A 25,240-nucleotide genomic window follows, 5' to 3' on the forward strand; every position below is an offset into this window, starting at 1 on the left:
CTGCAGAGAACTTTGTGGGTAGGCTGTTCAGATGGCTGCTGGTACGGTCAACTTCCCATATAATAAGTGAAGTCCTGTATTACACCAACATATCCTTGTCTATCATCCCACCTGGGACAGTACAGCCCCTATATGTTTGGGACGAGTCTATCTAACAAACCATGATGGCAAATATACCTCTTCTCTGCATTGCCGCAGGTACCTCTTCCACCACCTACTTGAATTCTTGCTGGCTCAATTTCCTTCTGGCTTTGCTCCCTTCTGTCCCTCTCCTTTTCTATTTGGCTCTGTCTCAACCCCCGCCCCACTGCAGAGACTCTAAGAAAACTCTGGTAACTCTGACGGCGCAGTGCAGCCATATAACATGCTGGTACACACTCCACCTTCTTGATCATTGTCCAAGCGGAGGCTGCCAGCACGCTGCCAGCAGACCCTAGCGTGGTCTGTGAGTATCATCTATGGGACGCAGGGGAGACGACTAAGAAAAGCAAAGCGATTATATGACAGACTTCAACCCAGCTTAAACTTCTCCACCTACTGGAAAGTGGCTAGAGAAGTTCACAAACCCAAACGGGTTTTGTGGGCCAGTGAAAACTACTGCTTTAAACTGACACTGGTTTCCTTTTACCCTGACTCTTGAAAAATCAGAGAAGTCTGGTCTGTGGCAGCTGTACAGATTTGCACCACTGTGTGGAGCCAAACAAACGCCTTTTGAGCAGCTCTGCAGCTCCTGGAGCTGTCAGGTTAGGATGCAACACGGCTCGTCGTTAGTTAAATTCTGAGGTGGTGAGGAGCTGTTGTCTCTTAGTCTCCTGGTTGAGTAGATGGCCTTCTTGCCTGCGAGATAATTCAGCAGTGCTTAATGAATCGAAACAGTCGAGCAAAACCATCCTCTGTTGTCATACTGTGTCCTGCTAGAGCTTCAGCACAGCCATGCTGGAGACCTTGGCTAATGGCATACTGGTAATTGAGTGCACGCAGCATGTACCAGCTCTGCGCAGAGAGCACTTACAGCATGTAACATTACTTGATCTGCTTCCAGTTTCTCCATGTGTGACTGATTTCCCACGTGCCTCAATATTCAGCTAAAAATACCATTATTCTCTTCATTAGGAGAGCCCCTCTGAGTTGCAAGGAAGAACTGACACCTTCAAAGCAGTGCAAAGTCGGTCTGCGCCTGGCCATGTTCGGACAACCTCAGAGGCAGCATTAGGACTGCTCCTTTGGATGGCCATGATCTGCGCAGATGTTGCTGGCTGGTGTGGCTCATACTACTCTCCTACCTAACTTCAAAAAGATTTTGGGGGCTATACTGTGAATTGAATGGGCAATGCTTACCTTGTTTTCCTGTTCAATAGCAATGGTTTCCCACGTAACTGTGGAAGTAGGACCTGTGCTGGATATAAGCAGAGGAATCACAAGCGACTGAAGACCAAAGCCCCCAAGCAAATGGACAGTGTCTCCCAGGACATCGAGGCACTATATATGCCTGTGGTGCAATGAAGAAAAACTTCTGATTTATAATTTTCAAGGAAAACTTCCCACCAAATCTCAGCAAATGGTACAGCTGGGTATTTTATGGTTCTTTAGACATTTTTCAAGCAATAATGTTCATTTTAGTCAGATAGGATGGCTCCAAAAAAGTGTTTAGTGCATCCAGGGCTTGGGATATGACCCACAAAAGGAGGTGCCTCTCCTTCCAAGGCAGCTGGGCAGCCAGCGCAGCGGTGGGTGCAGCATTGAGGGCTATCAGCCTCTGCGCTGCCGCCCGGGGAATGCTGCCTGGCACCCAGCACATCCTGAGTCAGACTTAAAATATGAAACAAATGGTTTGAATTCTCCCTTGGAGGTTTGCTGTACTATGCGGGTGCCAGCAGCAGCGTTTCAGCCATCCTTGGCAGCAACACGCAGCCGAAATGGAGACACTCCTTTTCCCCCAGCACACAGCAGAGGTGCCTGTTTGGGGGGAACTCGCTGCGTGCGGTTTGGGCTATACAGGGGGGTGTGAATGGATTCATGCCAGCGCTGACAGCAACACATGCTTTGGTTACCACCAGCAAATGAAGCTGTAAATGATTTCTGTTGTGTGCAGTGTTCAAAATTGTAACAGGATGACAATACAGGGTACATATGTACCATATTAGTTTTTCAGCTGCATTAGTTTTTTCCCTTCCTTTGACTTTTTTCTAAGCTTCCAGATTTGAACATGGATAATTCTGGTTTTTACGCAGGAAATGTTGATTTTTTTTAACTGATGAATACGTGTGGCAATACAGAAGCCAGGGCTGGCACAGCTGCGGAGCCGATGAGGTGCCGGCTGCGAGGGAGACGCATTTCCCGTCAGGTCCACGGGGAACAGAGATGGAGACCGGGGGGGAAGTTTCTTCATCCGTGACTCGGTGGGCGTGCGGGTGACTCCCGGTGCAGAGGGACTCGAGCAAACCGGTGGATGCCGCAGGGCTGAGCACTGGCGGCACTCGTGACACGCGCAGGGGGCGGGGGGGTGTCAGACCGGGCCGGGCCGGGGCGGGGCGGCGGAGGCGCGATGGCGGGGATGGCGGCGGCGGTGGCGAAGGAGCGGGCGGCGGCGGTGGGCGCGGGGCGGCACGGCCACGCCGTCCCCTACCTGGGCCAGGACTTCGGGGCGCTGCGGCAGGAGTGCCTGCAGGAGGGACGGCTCTTCCAGGACCCTTCTTTCCCCGCCGGCCCCACCGCCCTCGGCTACCGAGAGCTGGGGCCCAGCTCCTACAAGACGCAGGGCGTTGTCTGGCGCAGACCCACGGTAGGGCAGCGGGGGAAGGTCCCGGTCCCGGTCCCTGTGGCGGTAGCATCCTTGCGCGGCCCCTCCGCTCCTTTTCACCCGACTTTTCTCTTCCCCCTCCCCTTAAATTGGATTTGATTTAATTCTGCGGGGTCTGTGCGTGCGCTGTTTGCGCTCCCCCTTCTCGGCCCAGCCGGCAGGCGCCTTTCTCCGGCCGCCGCCCTGTACCGGCAGCAGGTCGGGACGCGGATGCCGAGCGCGGCGGGGGCGGCCCGGGGCGGCCCCCGGCTGAGACCCGCGGCCGCAGCCTCTCCGGGCAGCACCCAGCGGCTGCAAAATCCCGGTGGGCCCGTTTTGTGGGGCTGCGGCCGCTCAGAGCGCTGGGGATATCCGTTCGCCCGGGGTCCGGGCTGGCAGGGCGACATGCTCCATCTGGAAAACAAAACAACCAGAAAGCCGTTCTCCTCTCCGCCCTGAACTCTCTGTGTGGATAAACCACTTGCTTTGGGTAGCGCTCAGGGCTGTCGCTTTAGGAAACTCTTTTCCTTAGCAGAGAGATGAGCTGACCACGATGCAGAGTTTTCCTTTACGAGCCCTCGCTCAGCCTGCGCCTCTGGCTACCGAAGCAGCCCTGTCTGGCCACGGGAGCCATCGGGTCAAGGGGACTCCGGGGTGCCTAGGCATTTCTGAAAGACCCTGACGTAGTCAGTGGTGGGGAGGTAATAGCGGTGCGGTGTGTGCACGTGTGTAAAAACGCAGTGGACCTCCTAGCACATACTGTGAAGCGAGATGGCTGCCCACAAGCTTTGGTCACCAGCCCCCTTTCTCACGAGCTTAGCGTGTCTGATGCCCGCACTCATTCGTGACCTGCTCCAGCTCTGTGGTGTTGTCCTGCTGTGGTCAATTGCTTGTTTAAATTTGCTGCAAGTGGGACCTTGTTCCCCTCCTTACCTGTGGATATATGTAATGCACGGCTTGTTTCCTTCCCAGGAGCTGTGTTCCAGCCCCCTGTTCATAGCCGGTGGAGCCACTCGCACAGACATCTGCCAAGGGGCCTTAGGTAAGGTGGAGGCAGAAAGCCGAGTTTTCCATGCCAGTGCTGCCCAGGACACCACGGTCCCCTGCTGCACCATCTGGATTTATATTAGGCTGTAACTCACTCTGCAAACACATCCTCTTGCATTCTACCATCTCTCTTCGTATCAATCCAGATCTTTCTTGCCTTTCCTCGACAGCTGCAGGTAGGGTCCCTGTGTGTTTGGCCGCTGAGCGCAGCCTTGCTGTGCGCACTGAGCCGGGGTGACACAGACTGGTTTCCTGATGGCTTTTCTGATCACTACCAGTTCCTTTCATATCCGCACCTGTGTACCTGAGAGCGGCCTGACTAATTTCTGCTACTAGCAGTCTGCTTAGAAGAGCAGTTGTGTGTGTAGCGGGGCATTTCTTTCCCCAGTGGGAGAGAGTGCTGCCGAGCAAGAGAGACCCCCTGAAACCTGGAAGGATGCAGTACGGAGAAAAAAAATTATACGGAGGGGTTCCCAGCCACTTGCCGGCTTTGGAGGAAAACAAAACTGGGGTATTTCAGGAGGGATGGGCCAGCCTGTGAGCCCTCTGCTTTTGCTGTGGCTGCCACTCAGTTGGTATCAATGGGTCAGCCATACTGGAAGAGCCCCGGGAGCTGCAGGGAAGCCCCGGGGGGCTGCACCCCAGGGGACAGCGGGGAGTGCGTGGCTTAACCTGGCTGTGCGTCCACAGCTATCCTGGTCTTGAAGCCTCTCTCCTGCCTTGCCCGCCAAAAGGGGTTTTAGGTGAGCGCCTCCCGGAAGGCAGCGTGGAGGCTGGCGAGGAGGACAGCTGCGGGGATGCGAGAGGAAATAAGCTGAAGTGGAAGCAGTGAGGCTCCTATTTATTCCATAACTGGAGGAAGAGGGGTTTAGATTCAACTGATAGCATGGTTTGAGGGAGAGCTCTAGGTGTAGGGAAACATGACTAATACGTGCTGTGTGTTGTGTTTTCGCAGAGGGGTTGGCAAAGGAACGAAGTTCTGTTTGCTTTTCATCAGCGTAATATTAGTCACGTTCGGCTTCTTAGTTTCTAGTCCCGCTGCTGCTATTTGTTTTCAAAAAATATATATATATGTCCAAAAATATAAGTGGTAGGGAAGCTTATTTCACCTGCTTTGTGCTTATGTTTTCTTTCAGAAGTTATTCAGGTTGGTGCTTTAGCAACTAGATACAATTTGTTTGAAAAAACCCTGACAATAAAAAATACTTGGATTGTGAATTTAGTTCTCCTCATGCCCCCAGTATCATCTGTGGCGTGGATTAGGCTCTGTTGTATAATCGTGAAGTCCTTAGCATGTCACCAGCTTCCTTCGTGTTCGCTCTCTGCCCAATGTCATGTCTCCCACCGTGACTACTTTGGCATAAGTAGTGCTTAACACACATGCCAAACATCTATTCTCTTTTTTTTTTATTGTGAAACTTAACAGCTAAGGAGTTGTTCAACTTGAAATTACAGTTTATTGTAATGCCATTTCAACAGCTGTCATTTTGCAGAGATGCTCGTTTCTGAAGGCACTGAGTTGCTTTCTGCCTTCTGCAGGCTTCCAGCTTTTCTCTCCAGATGTTTTGGCAGCAAAAGTACTGTAATGAAAGATTTGTAACTTAGTTTTCAAGTTATGGAGCTGCTGTTCCTAATGCCAAACCTTGTTTTAAATGGATGAAAGCATTTGTTGTCTTAATGGTCTTTGGACCAGTCAGATGTTCTCATGAGGTTATAGTGTGCCACCAAAGCTGATACTGGCTCACAGCTGCTATTATTTTACCTCTTGAAACAATATTTGAATAGGAGGTTGCTAGTGTTCTTGTTTATATTACTGTTTTCACCATGACTAACTACTGTTATGACTCACCCCACTATCTTCTTATGAATCTGGGCAGGATTTTGGTATTGTGTGACAGTTTAGTGGTTGATTAGAAATTAGATGCTATAGATCTTTTCTCTGCATAGCTGTTGACTTACTAAGAGCCTGTATAGAATCTCTGCTTTTTCACACAGGCTAGCAGATGTGCTGTATAAATGCTTTTTTTTTTTTTTTTTTTGCCACTGCTTGATCTGACACCAGTGTTTGTATCAATATATTTGCTTAAGCTGCCATTTACTTGAACTTTGTGTGCTGACTGATGTCCCATCACGTTTTAGGATGTCACAAAGATTGCACTGGAAGATGTCAGGTGCTTTGGAAACCTGTACTTTTTATTATGCTGCTTTTTTCTGTAGGAAGCTTTTGTAGTCTATTTATCACCCAAAAGCTTGATCACAAAGCAACAGACCTGTGCCCACGTGGAGTTTCATCGCTGTTGCTAAGCCATTCAAACATCTTGGAGTACTGCAGGGACAGATGAGGCATCCAAAGCCACGCACCCATCACTGCTGCAACAGGCTTCTTGGCAGGGGATGTGTAACCGAACAGCTCGGCTAATGAGCAGTGGTACAGATGTTCCTTTTAGCACAAGTCTTTGATCTGTGGGCCAGATGCAGCCTATACATTTGTTTCATTGTTTTTGACCTGGACTATACGACGCTGCAATCATAAAAGGCATAGCTGATCATCAATACAGAAAAGGTTGTCCCTCAAGGCAGCAGTTCATTAAGTTCTCCAGACACCAAAGTTCTGCCTGTTGGGCTTTGGATTATCCTTTATTCTGTTTTGTTGCTTTTTAGAAGAAACTTCTAAAGGCGAGTATTTGGAGTTAGTTTTGCAGTATCAGATCTGAAGTCAGTGATGGTATTTGGCTAAGAATGGCAGCGCTTGGGATGTGGTGACTCATTACAGCGGAGGGGAGGAACCAAAGCCACTGCGGAGAGGAAGCTTATTCACCCTTAACCGCCTTCTTTGGAGGGGATGTCACCATGGTATCACAACACTCGGGCGTACACAGCGCAGTGTCTCTCGTCTGCTGTTTAGACACAGGTGTCTCCTCCTTAAATAAATATGTGTGGAAAAATAATGAATTGGGTAGGATTAATTTAGAGAATTAGATGCATGGTTTTCCCACGCTGGCAACCGCTGTAAGTAGGTGGCCACAGCCTCATGTTTCTAACCAGAAAACTTCCTGGAGTCCCATGGTATTAATATAAATACGTTCAGCTGTTGATGTTGCTAATCTATAGCTATGAGTGTCTTAAAATAATGATGTGTCTGTGACTGGCTGAATGTACATTTTCCCTTTGACCCCATACTCTTACATGGGCTGTGCAGTGACCAGAGGAGCTGCCTTTCGCTTATACCCCTGCAGGCGCTTCATGGGGATGCTTTGCTTGGCTTTGCTCTCTAGAATGGCCAATTTTAAGCCCTTATGGCTATTTGTGCTTGCCTTGCAATTACTTTTTTTGTAACATTCTTGTTGGTAGCTGGAGATTAGGTAAATCCAGAGATGGATGTATAGAAATCAGAAGTAAAACATTGAAAGCGGCAAAAAGGAAGCATGGCAGGAAAAAATAGTACTTCTTGTTAATATAAATAAACTCACAGCCTGATAATATTCCCTTTTTTTTGAAAACTTTGTTCTGCCTATTGTATTGTGCATTTACAAAAATTCTCCATGATTAACCTAGCCTTGCTAACATGCCTTTCAAATTCTTCATACAAGTAACCTGTCTGTTAGCCTCCTCTTGGACTTTCCTTCTCTATCAAAGGAAAGTCGCTGTCAAGAGCTTTACAAAAGTACCAGTTCTTATAATTAGTTAAGACTACTTGATAAAGACCCTGCTCAGGCTAACTTAGTGCAGGCTAAAACTCCAGGTATTGTCACAAGATCTGTTCTCATCCAGGCTTTGAATTATCAGGTCTACTTTCAGTGATGACTGTTCTGAAAGGGAGGGATGATACGACTGTTGAGCACTTTTAAATGTGGAAACCAAAGGGTCCTGTGTCTCCTGCATATGCTGCATCTGCCTTTTAACCTCAAGACCTTGCCCAGAGTTGTCCAAGTTAAGATCTATGTTTGTCTGATTCCAAATTCTCCTTAGAAACCAGTATAAAGTTCAACAGAGAGGTTTGACAGCAAAGTCTGCTGTTTCTTTCTCTTCATGTCTGCCTTGATGGGACAGCTAGAAAGTAAAGGGAATTCTTTATAAACTCTGCTTATGGGCTTAAAGATCCTCTGGGGGCAATTTCTCCTCCTTGAACTTCAGTGCTCCTTGTCTACAGAGGAAACCTGATGTATTATAGCATTAAAGGGTGTATGCTCTTAATCTAGATGCCTGACGAGCTTCATGACCCAGGCTTCCTGAGCCACTGTGGTCATGTCAAGTTGTTCACTTATTCTTTCTGTGCTGCTGTCTGCCTGCCCAGCCTCTGCCTTGTTTATGGAATAGAAATGCTGATATTTCTTTGGAAGAGTGGTGGGACAGTTGCTTTCTGAGTCAGACTTGCTAGTACTTTAAACCAGCAGCATTTTTCTGAGGGTAGTGACACCAATTTCAAATGCTCTGGGGGTCTCTTGGAGCGGTCGAGTTTGCCTCGTCGAGTAAGGCTGTGCAATGTGAACTCTGGTATATGCTGCAGATTGAGCAATTGAGAGGAAAAACACCTCCACAGCTGACTGTGAACAAGGGGCGTAGGACATGCCTCCAGCTGTTTCCACCCACCCGACAGAGCATGCACAAAGTGCCTTCAGCTCTGCCTGCATCTTTGTTGTAGAGGCCGGGAGCTGCATGGTTTTATCCAGCTGTGCCTTAGGACTAGCACAGTGGTGCTGAGCAGGCTGAGTTGCTCTCTTTCTGGGTTTATCTAATTTAGTCTGAGTAAGAGCATGTATCTGCCTAACCGTGTGAAGGCATCCTAGCAGTCTAGGTAAGGATACCTGTGCTGGCTTTAGTCTAGCTGGTATAGGTCTAAGATGCAGAGACTCACTTTGCCTCCGAGTTGTGCGTGTCTGTCTGTAAAAGCCTTGCAGAGCCTGGGATGCATGCCGGGGTTGTTCTGCTGTGGGTTATCAGTTATTTGGCCTCTGTGCTGAGATCAGGCTGGTTAACCTACCAATTTGGATATTTGTGACTTGTTTCATGCCTATTCCTAGTGTCCAGGATGCTTTGAGATTGCCTGTTTGTTAGAAGTCTTACTAAGGCTTGCTAACTTTTCCCAGCTGTGAATGATTGTTCCTGCTGGAGGGATGGTGGCACAGCAGGGAGAACAGAGATCCCCACTCTTTTCCTTCTTTTAGGATTTTGTTGATCTTAAAAACAGCTATGAGCCAGTGGCTTGTGGGTGCTAGAAGAAGAATATTTGTGGGGGAGGCCAAGGGTTCTCTGAGTGCACCACGTGCAGTGCTGGGGTGTTGATGGAGAGTGCTCCGCTCTCCTGTGGTGTGTGCTGGTCCAGTGCACATGTGTATTTACATCCATCCCCTTCTCCCACAATGTCTCTGACATTTGATATTTCTACTGCCAAATACATAATAACCCACTGCTCTCTTGACCCAGAAGAGCCCTGTCACAAGCTGTAACCTCCTTTAACTCAGTAAGACAACAGAAAGACTTTTTTTGTCTGAGTTAATGAATCAACTTGCTGTGTAATGAGTGCCAGTGGGACAAAAACAAGAAGGAAGGAGTGGAGACAATAAGATACTAATTCAGCCTCACCCCACAAGAGCTCCAGTCAAAGTGCCGGGGCTGTTCTCTAGGAGGGAGTTGTCCCTTGGATTTGAAGAACCCCAACTCTTGTTCAGAAACTACCTGTTTCGGAGACTTAAGAAAAACAGGGATCATCAGAAAGGATCTCTGGGCAGTCTCTCCCCAGTGTTTACCATGTTGCCGGGTTTGTCTGGAGACTCCTTTGGTCAAAAAAACAGAAAAAAAAAAAACCCAACACAAAAATAACTTTGTGCAGGCAGGCTGTGTGTGGGAGAGCACAGATCTAAGCTGAGCTGGAGCTGAAGCCCTGTTGTTGCCTTTTGATGGAAGGGTTTGTTTGCAGAGCCCTTTAGTGTCCTCCTCTGTAAAGGGAATTGATGTGAAGGGTCACTGCTAAAGCCCTCACGTGGCTGGAGGCCAGAGGATCGTACTGGTAATTGTAAACTAGCCTATCTAAAAATGTCTGTTAGTATCTTCTGACCCCAGTCTCTTTCCCAGCAAGCCCATTTGCTGTGCTTGGCGGTGCCTCTGAATGCACCACGGCACCAGAGGGTGCACAGCTCCCAGGGAAGAGCGTCTTGAAGCTACAGAGGAGGCTGTAAGAAGAGTCGCCGTTTTGCAGGGTGAGATGGATGTGCTGTCGCAGAGGAGGGAGGAGAACATCCTCGTTGCTTCATAATCTGTCACAGGAGAATGACAAGGTGACTTTCTTGTTTGAAAAATTTCTCCGACACGATTTCTCCATTGCAGTACAAGCAGCCAGAGGCAGGGCTGAAGGGAAAGTTTTATGTTCGGTTCTTCCCCTCTAGGTTATGAAATTGTAAAAGCATCTCAGGTTTGGAAATTACTCTGAAATTCCACGTCTTCCACCTTTCATGAGATGTGAAAAGGGCCATGGGACAAATGTAATTCACAGAGCTGATGCTGGGGATCAGTTGTGAAAAGCGATGAGCAGCCTGGAGGGAGTTGCAGGTTGCCTGTGTTCCTCCTCCTTGTGCTGTCTGAGTGGTGCTGGGTTTGAGCTTGAGGGTGACCAAGAGCTGCTTCTCCCCGAAGCTTTCTCCCAGCCGCCTATTTGAACCCCAGCTTCTCACCTGTGAGCTTTTGACCCTTTTCCTATAGGAGAGAGCTGGCTGTGTAGAGATTGCTGCTTTGCTGGCCCCTTTGCTAGCAGCTGTGGCTGGTTCATGTTTCTTGAACCTGCAATCCTACACATGCTGCAGGACCACTCTGTGGGATCTGATGCCTAATACCGACTTTCCTGTGTTCACAAAGCAAGGCAACAGCAGATCTGGTGATGGTAACAAGGAGTTTTGTGTTGGGTTGTGGGAGTCAGGGGGGCCAGCTGGATCTTTAAATCTCTAAATCACCTTGCTAGTGGGCTGCAGAAAACCCGTGGCTGAGCAGCAAGGTAACGACTCTGTTAAAGTAACACTGGTTTCTGAAAAGAATTACAAAAAATAGAGGTAATGTTTATATAGTTGTGGTCTTCTGCTCCCTCTGCTTGGTAGGAGATGGTGTGGAAAAATACTGTCCAGACAGCCTGGACCCTGGGACTCTGGCGTGCAGGCTCGGTGTATGTTGGCTCCATCCCAGGAAGGGTGAAGAGGTGTGTGGGACTGGGGAACAGTGCCTGCCTTCAGACCTTTCGTGAGTCTCTGGTGACTAGTGCCAGAGACGAGATGTGGGACTAAACAGAGAGGCCTCTAACAAGAGCCTCCAGAGATGTGTAAGGTGAAAGGAGCTCCTATTTGGTAGGAGGCTGGCAAGAGACCTTAAAGGGAGCTCGTCCACAGGGTAGACCTCTGGATGGCAAGTCAACAGGCGTTTATTAAACATGGAGGAGGGAAAGGAAAACAGCCTATGCTTAAGAAAACACTGGCCTTTTGAGGAGAAACTGCACCCCTGAGTACCTGTGCGGACCCACAGGCCCTGCTCTTTGCCTTTTCCCCATGCTGCTTCCTAACCTGTTGTCCTGGTTTCAGCTGGGATAGAGTTAATTTTCTTCCTAGTAGCTGGTACAGTGCTGTGTTTTGGATTTAGGATGAGAATAATGTCAATAACACACTGATGTTTTAGTTGTTGCTGAGCAGTGCTTACACTAAGTCAAGGACTTTTCAGCTTCTCATACTGCCCTGCCAGCGAGGAGGCTGGAGGTGCACAAGAAGCTGGGAGGTGACACAGCCAGGACAGCTGACCCAAACTGGCCAAAGGGATATTCCATACCATGTGATGTCATGCTGAACAAAAAAACTGCGGGGAGTTGGCTGGGGGTCGTGGCCGCTGCTTGGGAACTGGCTGGGCATCGCTCAGCGGGTGGTGAGCAATTGCATTGTGCATCACTTGTTTTGTATATTCTTTTATCATTATTATTATTGTTTTCCTTCCCTTTTCTGTCCTATTAAATTGCCTTTATCTCAACCCACGAGTTTTACCTTTTTTCTGATTCTCTCCCCCATCCCACCTGGGCGGAGTGAGCGAATGGCTGTGTGGTGTTTAGCTGCCAGCCGGGTTAAACCACAACACCTGTAGACGCTCAACTGAATATTAAGTTTTCTTTCAAATAGTCCCAGCATGGGTGATAACTGCTGGTAGATCATAAAAAGCCTGCTTTTACTTTTTTTATTACTTTGATCTTGAGGAAATGCAGCATTTGTCTGGAAATGGCGTGTATTTGTGTACATGCATTTGATCTGCCTTACAGGTAAAGTGATGGGAGGGACTATCTCATTGCAGCTGAGGTGATTATTGGTTGTAAACGCACAATCCCTATGAAGTACAAAAACTAAAGAACAAAGTTTCAATAATGACCTTTTTTTTTTGACAGGGGACTGTTGGCTCTTGGCAGCTATTGCCTCTCTCACTCTGAATGAAGAAATTCTGGCCCGTGTCGTTCCCAAAGACCAGAGCTTCCAGGATAAATATGCAGGAATTTTCCACTTCCAGGTAGGTGGAAAACAGCCTTCCCCCCAGTGCTGTTGGCCAGGAGCCGGTGTGGCTGGCCATGGCTACGTGTGTGGTGTTTCCTGGAACACTTTGAGGGACGTCAAAGAGCCAGGTAGGAAAATGGAGACATCCATGAAGGGTGATCGTGGTAGAAGGAAGAATACCGCTAACCAAAGGGAGCAGGGGCTGTCTTTGTGATCCTTCGTCCATCAGCAGAACCAGCTGAGGACGTGCATCCCTGAACAGGGCGAAGCTGGCTGTGAATTGCTTTTCCTCTAGGAAATCGGTGGTAGCAGATAAACGTCTTGGTGACCTGAGTGCACAGCATGGGGCAGTGACGAGGTCTTTGTGCTCCCTTTCCAGTTCTGGCAGTACGGGGAGTGGGTGGACGTCGTGGTGGACGACAGGCTGCCCACCAAGAACGGGGAGCTGCTCTTCGTGCACTCGGCGGAGGGCAGCGAGTTCTGGAGCGCGCTGCTGGAGAAGGCCTACGCCAAGTGAGTCAGGGCCAGGCTTTCACCCCACTCAAATCTCCCAATGCCTCTGCTTCCCCATAGCATCCTCAGCTGCATGGATACTATGCATTTAAAATGTCAGCCTAATTATTAGCCTTTACAACTTCTGGGGTATCCCACAATGGCTACTTTAGTAAAGCTTTGCTGACAGGTGCTTAAGACAAGTAGCCAAAAGTACTGGCTTTGTTGCTAGCCAAGAGAAATAGCCCTTGCATCTCATGGCAAGGCTGTTCCTGTCACCAGGGCCTGGGAAGCTCCGTTTCATGTGCTCTACACACCTGAGAGGGCTTGCAGCTGCAGTGCTTCGGCGTGCAAAGCGCACCAGTCCACACGCCCAGGTTTCTGTTCAAGATGAAGATGCTCAAATCTGAATTTCCCGTTTTGGGATGGTCAGGGAGGAATTCTGTCATCTAACATTACTGTTTTCAATTGACTTAAGAAATTGAGCTGATTTAGATAAGCTGAAAATCAGACCCGTAATTTTTAAAGGGATTGAAAGACTGTGTGTGGAACTAGAGAGGCAAATTGTTGGGTCTTGATTTTTTTTTTTAATGTTATTTTTTCTTCAAATAGTGTCATTTTGTCATTGATACGAACCTGCAACCTGCATACATGGTCGTATAAGATTTTATGCTGGGCTTTCCAAGTACAGAGGTCTAAGAATCAAAGCTGAATGGGGCGTGTGTTCACAGCTGCTGTGGTACTGTTGAAATCAGAAATGCTGTGACGGTTGGCACAACTGAGTGTGCCTCTCCAAGAGAAGAGGAGAATAGGGAGCGTGATGGTTGTGGGTCTGTGTCCCCTTTCATGCAGGCTGAATGGATCTTACGAGTCTCTCTCTGGTGGCACCACCACTGAAGGCTTCGAGGACTTCACCGGTGGAATTGCAGAATGGTATGAGCTGCAGAAGCCACCACCCAACCTCTTCAAAATCATCCAGAAGGCACTTCAGAAAGGCTCTCTCCTTGGCTGCTCCATTGACGTGAGTTAGCGGGCATATTGCTGGACGCTTGGCTCCCGCTGCGCATGCAGGCAGCTGGGGATGGACCCGTGCTCCATCCACAGGAGGTGCACAAAGGATGTTGGTGTCCCCTGCCTACGGTTCTCTGCTCTACCCTGTGCCTGGAGAATTTGACCAAGAGTGTGACACAGGCGCATGCTCTTCTTGGGGCGTTATGTCTGAGAACAGGTTGAAGCGTAGACTTCGTTAGTTCACGTGTAAAAGCTCATTGCCTCCCTTGGTTTCTTTCTTCAAGATCTAGAGCTTTTGCTGGTTTGTAGGTTCATGGTAACAAATCGTATAGGGAACTCATTAGGGGTCCTGATCTTTGTTCTTAAGGAAGCCTGCAGCTTGGCAGCAGGTTGGTGCAGGCGGAGTGGGTTTGGACAGAAAGCTGCTGCTAATGGCTTCTGCAGTCAGGTACTCAGAGGTGGCAACCTCCACCCTTGCTGTAGCCTGTTCGTTGCACAAATTGTACCGAAATGTTCCCAAAAAATCTGGGCTTTGTTCTTGAAGCAGGGAGGCTCGGACTGTTGCCAGGCCTGTAAAAGGCTTTATCGGAAAACACGTCGCCAAAAGCTGAACCTGCACCAGAAGGAAAAGAGGAGCTTTGGTCCTGCCTGCAAGGATTCAGCATCGCTTTTAGCCTCACTGAAATGAGTCTGAGTATGGTTATTATGATAATCATCTTGCTTCCAAAGGAGATTACATCTTAGTTATGTGTAAAGGCAAGGTAAACTGTTTACAGGAATTTCGTTCATAATATAAACTCAAGTGTTTCCTCCCATTTTTTAAGTTAAATTGGAGTCACAGGAGAGGAAAGCTTCACAGCAGGAAAAGTACTTGGTTAATGTCAGCGTGCGACTTCACAGCACTTTCGAAGCCTGCTTTGCTAGTTTGCATTTAGATAAGAATCTGACATCTGTTTTTTTGCCCCAGAATGATAGAAATCTCTTGTCAAGGGTGGGGGGGAGTAAATATATTCCTTTGTTGGTAAGTGCTGACTCTTTCTATATTGTAAACTAATTATTAGTGAGTTTAGCCTCTGAAAAATCCTGTAAAATCTTTTCTTCTCTTCTGTGAGAGAAATAGGGACACAGAGGTTAAGCATTACATGGAGAGCGCGCTGTCGGGCAGTAATAAGGCATGAATTGACAGCAGGAATCCTGCCTGCTTGATCCCACCCTCTTTTTAAGCTTCAGATATGCTTCTTTAAAGATCACACACTTTCTCAAATGGTGGGAAGGCAATGGCAAACACACATTTCATAGAGGTTTAAGCATCATTAGAGGAAGATGTCGAGCAGTCACTTTCTAGCAAGAAGTGATTTTTCTCTGCAGTGTTTATAGGCCAGACTGCCCAAGTATTGTAATGGCCACAAACAAGTGAGAGGGTGATATGCCTTCAGGTATGAATGGCATCCAAAGTGCAGCTTTTTCCCTTGCTCCCTTGCATGGCATGTCCCAGGGTGGTGGTGCTGGGGAAAGGAAAGGGAACCTCCCACCCCGCTGTGAAGCCAAAGGGGGTGTTTTTACCTCGAAGTAGAGCCCTGGGGCTTGCTGGACTGGGGTGTGATCCCTGGTGATGCCTGGGCAGCCTCAGGCCAGTAAGCCCCCGTGTTCATCCTGGTCCCTTGAGAACATGGAGTTCATCGTATGTATCCCCTTTTTACAGCGATTGGAGGTGCACGAGAGGGGATGCACCGCACCAAGTGTTTCAGAGCCAGGAGGGAGCTTTGCTGCGGTGCAGGGCTTCTGGCGTGCACCCCGTGCCACGAACATGGGCCCCGGGGGCTCCAGCACCGCCACACGTGCTGCCGTCCCCTCTCCCCATTCTGTCATGCAGATCCCTCTCGTTGCTTCTGTGCAGCAGCTGAACCACCCCTGCAGCCTCCCAGCGAGACTAAAGCTGCGTTGGAGGGGGAAGCTTTGCTCCGCTGGATCCCCTCCGCGTGGGAAGCCATGCTCACCGAGCTTCTTTGCTCCTCTAGATCACCAGTGCCGCGGAGACGGAGGCAGTCACTTCCCAGAAGCTGGTGAAGGGACACGCGTACTCGGTCACCGGGGCAGAGGAGGTAGGTGTGCCGCCCCAAAGGGGCAAAATGCAGCCAGCTTTGTTTGTGGTCTGGGCCATGGCAGCCAGAAGTTCGTCTTCAATGCTGCAAATTCTCCAGTCTCACCTGTTTTGCTGAATCAGGTTTTGAGTCCTTTCTTTCTGAAGAAATGCTGAATTAGTTGCTGTGTGTTGGATAAACACAAACTTGACTTCTTGGGGTCTTGATGAAAAAAAAACCTTTTTTTCCATGAGCACCGCTATTTCCCAGCGAGCGGGGCGGTGGGAAGCCCAGTGCGGATGGCACACTACCCTCTGCTGGTGAGGGGGGCCCTCAACACGTCTCTGTATAGCAGGCAGCTCTGTACCTGTACCTTAAATGCACACCAAGATGTGCGAGAGACCTGTAAAAGCAAAAAAAAAAAAAAAAAAAAGGATTATTGTCCCTTAAAAGCCTGCCGAGCAGCACCTTTCAGCAGGGCACAGTGTTCGAACGCACGGTGCCTGTCCAAGAGCAGGTGACCGGCGAAGGTAAGGCGAGTGAAAACAAAATAAGCGGATCATGGCGTCCTTCCAGGTGTGTAATGGACTTTCGGTCACTTCGCTGATAATTGTTTCTGAAATAATGTCTGAAACTTCAGAGTGAGGTGTAGAGAGCTGCTGACATGCTGCGCTGAGGTGGACGCTGCTAACGGGCAGGTTTACGTGCTTGCATTTGGTCCTCCTCTCACAGCAAAAGCAGCGAAGAGGGAGTTTGATCTTAATTCACAAACAGGCTTGATTTAGCCAGGCTTTTCCTTTAGAGACATGTGCAGGCTTTGTAAGGATAGTTCATCTTCAGCACCGGAGCATCATTTCTGGACTCCGCGCTGCTGATGCTCTGTGCAGTTTTCTTGGCTTCGGGCTCTAGAGATGTGTCAGCTCCTTTCTCAAATTAGTGCCGCATGTTCCCTATAAATACTGGGTGTTCCCACTGAAACTCGTACAGCTTTGCTTGGCCTGGACTCTGCGCACACAGAGATGAGCAGATAACAAGCCAGGGCCTCGGGGCAGGGCGAGGAGGTGCTGTCGGGGCAGGGCTGACCCGCCGTGCCCTGGGGCATTCGTGTGGCCAGAGGGGTTGTGGCCAGACTGACTATCCCACCTCTTGTAATCGGTGCAGTTCGATTATATATAGGGGGCGGGGGGGGAAAAGGCATTTGAATGTGAAGGGGCAGTTTATACATAGGTGACCGCTTTGGAGAAATATGCCCTTGTACCTGCTTTTTGGCAGTCCTGTAGCAGCTTTATGTTTCCTTTGCATGAAATCCCATCAGAGGTAACTTTTTTAGTGGCACAAAACAGACATTTTGGTTATCGTGAGCTTTGATTGCACAAAAACCTTCTCTGGACAAGCTTGGGTGCGTGGAGCTCATCCAAAATCAGTTTGACTTCACGTCTTTTGGATCAGATGAGCGCGTGTTTGTGCATATATATTTCAGTCTTCGTGCAGCACTGAGATACTTACTCTGTCGTGTCCTTTAATTCCCATAGAAAAGGTGGAAGGGAGCGCAGTGCTGAGTCCCTGGGTAACTCTCCATATGCTTCTGATCCCATCAGGTGAGCTTCCGAGGAACGATGCAGAAGCTGATCAGAATCCGAAATCCCTGGGGGGAAGTGGAGTGGACCGGGAAGTGGAACGACAAGTGAGTCCAATGGCTTGCGTGTCGCCCGTAGGCTTTTACTGCAGGGGTATGATCATGTTTCTGCTGTCGCCTGTCTTCTCCCTACCTCAAATTCCTCTCTAATGTGGATGTGATGTTTGCTCAGAACTGTTTAAAAGAAGCATCCCACCACTGTCACCTTCCACATAGGTGTCACAGTATGCAGCGCCCTTCATACAAACACCTGCCTTCGTGTAAGATGCAGTTGGTGGTTCCTACAAGCCTCTCTGTAGTTTCTGCTGCTTTAACAGCCCAGGTTTAGTGGTGAGCTTCTGAAAACTTACTTTCTAAAAGGGCTTTAAAAATCCATTCCTCTTGTCAGCAATGAAAGCTGGAGTTTACTCACTTCTGTGGCTGGGCAGTGTTTATTCTGGGTCTTGCTTTTTCTAAACTAAAGCTCCGACTCAGTCAAGGCCTCAGCACTTTCTGCAAATAAAACTCTGTTTATGATCCTTACCTTAGATACTTAAGAAGCGAGGTATTGAATATCCCAGGCCCCTGTATTTTAATTCTGTTATGGTTTGAGAGCCCTGGAGCTGCTACCAGCTAGATATTGTGGAGTATTGCAGTTGCCTGGAGGTGTAAGAAAGTGAAATCATTGTGCCAGAACAGCTACGTCAGGGTTTAACCTTTACTGTACCCTGTAGTTGATTTGGGGTTGTCTTTCAGCTGCCCAAACTGGAGTGGCGTTGAGCCCGAGGTGCGGGAGCGGCTGACCAGGAGGCATGAAGATGGGGAATTTTGGTAAGTAGCACTGGGCTTCCACGCAGGCTGAAGGGAAAGTCTTCTCCTCTGCTTTTTTCACACGAAGTAACCTCTCCCAGTACACTCCCCAAGATGAGAGAGCAGATTCACCCCAAATCCTAGTGCTAAATCGCAGAGGGAGAGAGGGAGGATAGACAAGGTGGTTGCATAGAAAACCTGTCTGTTCTAAGGAGACGTTGCCCCTGGCATTGCCTCCCACAGGATGGCGTTCAACGACTTCTTGAGACATTACTCCCGCCTGGAGATCTGCAACCTGACTCCAGACACGCTGGCAAGTGACAGGTACAAGAAGTGGAGCCTGCTGAAGCTGGATGGGAACTGGAGGCGAGGAGCCACTGCAGGGGGCTGCAGGAACTACCCAAGTAAGAGAAACTGGAAAAAACTTTTACTCATCCGCTTGTACTTTCTCTGGGAGCTGCTTCTGGGAGCTGGTTTGGGGTGGCCTATGGAGGACGAGGATGTACCTGGGATATCCAGGACTGATGTCCAAAAAGTGCAAGTGTTTGGGAAATGTGGCTCCCTGATGAGGGTCTAGTTGTGGTTGTAAAGGCTGCGGGGGGAGTGTTAGTTTTTCCTTCTCACAGCTGGTTCTGGAAGTCAGAGCCGCATCTGTCCTAGCTGACATGTATGTATCAGCGTGGCTGCTTTCCAAGAAGCCTCTGAGCCGTTTGCATAAATCCAATTCCCAGACACCTTCTGGACAAATCCACAGTATTTAATCAAGCTGGAGGAAGAAGATGAGGATCCCGATGATCCTGAGAGGGGCTGCACCTTCCTCATTGGCCTGATTCAGAAGCACCGGCGGAAGCAGAGGAAGATGGGAGAGGACATGCACACCATCGGCTTTGCCATTTATGAGGCAAGTAAGGCAGTACAGCTGCATGGCAGGAAAGGGAAAACTCACGCACACTATAAATGGGGTAGTGCACTTAGACTGGGCTTTCTATCAAAACTCAGCCGGGTCGAGTTGGACACCAGCTGCAGCAAGGAAAATTCCACTCAAATGTTTAGAAAATTATCCTCCACAAAAACAGTGGTCAAGCACAGGGACAAGTACCCAGAGAGATGATGGAATCTGTGTTCCTGTAGATATTCAAACCTAGGCTGGACAAGGTCCTGAACAACATCGTTAACTTTGGTACTGGCCTTCCTTTGAGTAGGGGTTTGGACCAGATGACCTACAGAGGCTCCTTCCCACCTATAATATTCTGTGCTTCTAGATGGAGGAGCAGAAAAAGTATTCTAAAATAAAATAAAATAAAAGTGCAGAAATCCAGTCTGACCTTCGCTTGTCAGGCTGTGGTGAAAAGCCGCGGAAGGAGAGCAGCCGTGGTAGGGATGTCACGCTGGCTGCGACACCTGCGCTAGCTTGGGGAGTGTGAACCCAGCAGCAGAACCAGCCAAAACACCTGTAAAACTCGTTCTGCTGAATGAAGGGTCAGAGACGTGTCTATGGTAGCTCCTTAAGCAGGACATTTTGTTCAGAGCTGCAAAGCAGCGATGATTAACTGGCAGTGAAAATAGGAATAATGGTCTTGCCTGCGGGTTGCTCTGTAACCATAGGCAATATGTGCAACTGCTTGCTTTCTCAATATCCCAGCTTTGGAAAAGCTTGTCAAAGAATCTGGTCCCCGTAGGCAAATAAGGTTTAAAGCAAAGCTAGGTCCCCTGAACCCATAAGGAAACAGAAAACTGCATTATCGTCTTGCTCAGCCCCTGCCGCTTCTTCTGATGGTGGGAGAGGTCAGAGGGGCGGGAGGGTGAAAGAGAAGGTGGAAAGAAATAGTAGAGAAACTGAGTCTACAAAAAATATCACAGTGGGCCGCAGGGTAGAGGGTCAGGAGGAAACCACGGCCAGCCTGGCTGCGTCTGTGCCAGGCCGTGCCTGCGCTGCGCGGGGTGAGCCCCACCGGCCTCCAGCATGGGGTCGGGACCTGAGCCAGCCGCCAGCGCTGGGGGACGTGGGCTCAGCCCTCACCTTCCCCCTTGAACTGACTTTTTTTTCAAGAGTGTGGATGTACCCGCTAACCAGCGGTGAAAAGAATTAGCCCTGGAGCTGCCATTCAACAGGCAAATAACTCTCCGCTTTTCTCCTTGCAGGTGCCCCCAGAGGTATGTAGCATGCATTGGTGGTCAAGGTGCGGAGTTGGGGCTGAATGGCTTGTGGGAAGAAACGGTTCAGAGGATTCTCCTTCACTGCAGGACAATATTGACTCTGCAGAGGCTAAAGTTAGAGGCCATTTATTCTGGAAGGGGCCTTGAGCCCATGTTGCATTTCCAGAGCGTCTTGGGTTGGGATAAGAGCTCTCTGTACTGCAGAAACTCACCAAAGGTGCTCTTCCACGGATCTTCTCCCAGCCCAGACCCACACCTGTTCCCCCAGAGCACAGCTGCTTTTCTCAGGTTTGCACAGAGTTCGTGTTTGACACACAACTAATATTCCAAGGAGGCGTTTAATTTTCATTTCCCTAAGCACCGTCTTTATTGGTTTCTCCCTGCAGGTAGCTAATAGCATGCCCCAGGGACCAGAGAGGGGTGTGGAAGGCAGTGATGCCTATGCAATACGAGGCAGGGCTGCAGACACCTCTGAGCTGTTGCTCCTCAGAGGAACGAGTGAGGTTGAGCAAAATGCCAGGGAAACCTCATTACGGGGCTTGCGGTACCTGTGAGGGTGCATGCAAAGCAGCCGGGGCACCTCGCAGCTCCCGAGGCTACGCTCAAACCAGCTGCTGCTCTGTAAAACTGGGTTTCATCAGGAAGGAAATGGTGCTGCCAGTTAATTAAATTTCTTACACTTTTGAGTGCTTTAGCAGTACTCTGTCAGCTGCTCAGCTCTCACCCTAGTGGTCCAAAAATCTGATTTCCATAAAAAAGAGACTCTAGCTACAGTCCCATGACTTTTCTTTCCCCTGAAAGGTGGAATTTTATCTCCCATCATGGCAGCAGGTCTGGCAGGTTTTGCATTCTTAAAAAGCCGGGAGGCCGGGAAGGGGGAGGTTTCTGAACCTCTGCACATTCCTGATGTTTGCTTCTAGAGCTGAGCTAGCCCACCTGTAAGACCCTGCGCAGAAGAGTTTATTCTGGAAGATGTTACACTCCAAATATGCTTTTATAATGCGTAACGTTTATTTTATTCTTGGAGGCCTCCATAAGCGGGCTCTCTGCTTTAAGGCAGCCTGACCTCAGAGGTGGAGCTGAGCTGCAGTACCCTGGTGGCACCAGCTCTGGAGACCAGAGGGACATCGGTCGTAAGCCGTCTCGCTTTAAAGAAAAATAGGTGGTGGAAGAATTTACCAAAAGTCTTCACACACCCATCATCATCTGCAAAGCATAAGCTTGACCCGAGTGATGTATTGAGACGATCTGCAAAATATGTTTGCACCCACCGCTCAGGAGTACTGTGGTGGGATGCACCCACCCCCTTTCTCTTCTCTCTTTTAGTTCTGTTGAATGGACGTATCTTTTTTTTTTTTTCCTCTCCCCCCCCCCATACATCACTAATTGTCATATCTATTATATTTTTAATTTGTAAATGCAAATACATGCAAACTGTTGGGTTTTTTTCCTTCTTTCTTTGCTTTTCATAAGTTTTCTGGCCAGACAAATATTCATCTGAGCAAAAACTTTTTCCTGACCAACAAAGCAAGAGAAAAATCAAACACCTTCATCAACCTCCGAGAAGTGCTGAACCGGTTCAAGCTCCCTGCAGGAGAATATATCATCGTGCCCTCGACCTTTGAACCCAACAAGAATGGGGATTTCTGTCTGCGAGTCTTCTCTGAAAAAAACGCAAACTCCACGTACGTAGCTTTTTTGTAACCATGTAAGAGCGGTATGGGCACATGGGCAATCTCTGGCCCCTCTCATGGGCGTGGAAGGGTGGAGCGGCCCGGGGCTGGGGTACATCGGCTTCCCACAGGGAGCGGGAAGGGGGGATGCGCAACCGTCCTGCATGGATGGGATCACGGTGGTTCTTGTTTGTCCCCAGTTTCCCCATGTGCAACTGAGGAAAGTTTGAGTAAACTTAGCAGGAAGGAATGGTGGAATAATAATAACAATAATGTAGTATAATATAACAAATTATTGTTGTTGTTGTTCCTATTATTATTATTATTATTACCAGTCCTACCTGGGCAGACATATTTAGTTATTGGGCTGTAGGCAGCTGGGTGCCACCGCACAGGTTGGTCTGCGGAGAGAAGAAGACCTCAGAGAGCAGCAGGCTGGGCTCTCTGCTTGGGAGACCAAAATGCCTGTGCTTTCGGCTGTCTGGGAACACACTGATCGCAACAAATGATCTCACGCCTTTGAGATCAGGCTGGAAAAAAATTCAAGATATTTCCTCAACCAAATGATAACTGATAAAATTAAAATGGATTTTAATGGAACTGGCTCAAACCACACCATTAACTGTGAAGCCGTGAAAAAATTTAGACATCTTGAAGAGCAGCTGGGCTAAGGCCTTGGGAAGGGATGTGGGAACTTTTTTATCGAGTTCCCTAATTAAAAGCAAGGAAAAACCTTTCTACTATTCTGTAATCTTTTGTTGCATGTTTCTGTAGCGGTGAGAAAACTGGCACATCAGTTGTGTGAAGGCACATTCAGCTTCTGATGGGTCCTTGGCAGTGCTTTTGCACCCTCCGTAGGTGTGATGCTCCCACAGCAGCTGGGGGACAGCGTGCAACACTTCTCCTCCCACTCTGTCACGTCCGAATGACTTTAAGTCTCTCACTTTTGCCATGTTAAAGGAAAAAAGATAAAGAAAAAAAAAAAACTAGATAGAAATCTGATTTGCACCCACGAGCCTGGTCCTGGGCTGAGGTCTGTAGGCAGTGGCACTAAGTGACCCAAAGGGTTACGCCTGACCCAAAATCCGTGACTCTGCAGGACGTTGCGCAGTTTGTCACGTGTTTTGAAACTCTTGTTGCTGTAGCTGGCAAAATACTGCTTTCACTGGTGGTATGCAGTGTCTGTGGTTGATTTAATCCTGTAAGCTCTGAGCTTTGAACATTCATCGTTACTCCTGTAACTTAAAGAATCCCTTTTTAACTGAAACTTGAGGCAAGGGCATCAGAAAAGTGACTTATTTTGGTTTTAATGTTGATTTCTTTATCTTTCTAGGGTTATAGATGATGAAATTGAAGCTGATTTTGAAGAGGTATATCTTAACTTAAATGTTTTAAATGGAGATAATTTTGTTGTAAATAAGTGGGGTCATTGTCAGGAACTGTTGTCCCGCTTCGGAAACAGATCTTTTAATATCCATAGTTGAATGGCCAGCAAATGGAAACATCATAAGCAATAATGGAAACACATGTTGTCCCTTATCCGGAGTGGTGAGCTTGGGCTTGCCAGGTAGAGGAGATCGGGTGCTCTCTGCCGGGTAACTGGAGCCACGGGAAATTCCTTGTGCCCTCCAGGAATGCAGGAGTGCAGCCCTTTAGCCATAGGGGAGTTTTTGCATGTGATGTTGTTTCCAAGAGTAAGAAGTGGCTTGCCATATCTTTAGTCTTGCTAGAGCTGGGGATGTTTCGCCTACTAATGCATCTACCACTTGGCGGGGGGGGATGTTTGTTTTTTTTTTTTTGTTCTTCAGGATGAGAACTACGTTTTCCTTGCTTTGCTTTAATGAAGACAGCTAGTCTAATAGTAGTAGTAGCAGCAGCAACAGTGAAGTTCTGAATTGGGTAGTGATTTTTTTAAATAAAACAAAGAATTTTTAAATTTTTTTTTTTTTTTTTTTAGTAGAAGCTATTGCAAAAGTACTTAGTTCCTGCAGTGTTTGTAATGCCAGCATTTTGAGGCGCCTCTGAAAATAAAACTGATTAAAATCAAAGTAAAAGCACTCTGTACCTTCAGCTTTGCCATTTAAATTGTATTTTACTAGGGACAAGGAAATGCATTAAGTCCTTCTCAGGCAGAAAAATTCCTCCTTCCCATATTCTCTATTTCTCTCTTCTAGACCGAGATCAGTGAAGACGACATCGAACCCAGCTTTAAAAAGCTTTTTGGACAGCTAGCAGGAAGCGTGAGTTGTGGGTTTTTTGGGTTGGTTTTTTTTTTGTTTTTTTTTTTTTTTAAGGACTTGCTGGTAGCATGGGTGAGTGGGTAAGAGAGACGCCTCCCCTAATTCCTGTGCTGAGTCAGATCTCAAGCATGAGCATAATTGTGCATGCAAAAATCTGTGTAGTTACCCGTCTGCTTACACAACGGATTTGTGAGCGCTCCTGGCAAGCAACCTCTGCTCTCTTTGAACTGCAGGCTCGACTTTTATCTCTGCAGCTCCCTAATTCTGTCCTTCGGGCAGAGCATTTGGTGCAGGCGCATGGGTCCCTCCGGGAGATGACGAGGGCTGGGCTGTGCCTTCTCCCTAGGCTGCTCTCGCCTGCCCGAGGGCTCAGGCAAACCCCGCAGCCCGGCCTGCTAACACACCCGGCAGGGCTGTGCTACTGGGACTTGGTGGTGCTGATGGGAATGGGTGGTGGGGAGACCTTACCACTTGCGTTTCCACCCAAGGGAAACTTGAACTCCAAGGGGTGTTTGAACTTGGCCAACTCGCCCCAAAGGAGTCAGAGGCTGCTTATGAGATCGTGTCTGCAAGCTCACAATGAAAAATTTATTTTCCTCTTTTCCACAGGATGCGGAGATCTCCGCCTTCGAACTGCGCAACATCTTGAATAAAGTCATGGCTAAACGTAAGTACCTTCCTCCAACCGTGTCTTCAGTTGGCCACCAGCAGGTTTCCAGCGTGGCCATGAGAGCAGAGAGCGCACCGCTGACCTGGGCAGAGTCAAACCCCTGGGCTCTGCCCCAGACCTGCCGCTTGTCTCTCCGTACGGCCACGGCCGCGTGCTATCCT

General features: G+C 48.5%; 1 protein-coding gene across 1 annotated transcript in view; it reads left to right on the forward strand.

The window, feature by feature from the left end:
- Nucleotides 1–2,539: 2,539 nt before the first annotated feature.
- LOC142080922 (calpain-2 catalytic subunit) overlaps nucleotides 2,540–25,240 on the forward strand; it is a 29,149-nt gene continuing 6,448 nt past the window's right edge. The window contains exons 1-14 of the mRNA XM_075147195.1: nucleotides 2,540–2,782; nucleotides 3,752–3,821; nucleotides 12,228–12,346; nucleotides 12,710–12,843; nucleotides 13,675–13,843; nucleotides 15,852–15,935; nucleotides 17,513–17,598; nucleotides 18,286–18,360; nucleotides 18,583–18,743; nucleotides 19,071–19,252; nucleotides 21,970–22,181; nucleotides 23,503–23,539; nucleotides 24,344–24,409; nucleotides 25,019–25,076. Coding sequence (XP_075003296.1) covers nucleotides 2,546–2,782; nucleotides 3,752–3,821; nucleotides 12,228–12,346; nucleotides 12,710–12,843; nucleotides 13,675–13,843; nucleotides 15,852–15,935; nucleotides 17,513–17,598; nucleotides 18,286–18,360; nucleotides 18,583–18,743; nucleotides 19,071–19,252; nucleotides 21,970–22,181; nucleotides 23,503–23,539; nucleotides 24,344–24,409; nucleotides 25,019–25,076 — 1,690 coding nt within the window. The 5' untranslated portion in view covers nucleotides 2,540–2,545. The remainder of the gene's footprint in view (nucleotides 2,783–3,751; nucleotides 3,822–12,227; nucleotides 12,347–12,709; nucleotides 12,844–13,674; nucleotides 13,844–15,851; nucleotides 15,936–17,512; nucleotides 17,599–18,285; nucleotides 18,361–18,582; nucleotides 18,744–19,070; nucleotides 19,253–21,969; nucleotides 22,182–23,502; nucleotides 23,540–24,343; nucleotides 24,410–25,018; nucleotides 25,077–25,240) is intronic.

The sequence above is a fragment of the Calonectris borealis genome, chromosome 3, assembly GCF_964195595.1.
Source record: "Calonectris borealis chromosome 3, bCalBor7.hap1.2, whole genome shotgun sequence".
Taxonomy (NCBI): domain Eukaryota; kingdom Metazoa; phylum Chordata; class Aves; order Procellariiformes; family Procellariidae; genus Calonectris; species Calonectris borealis.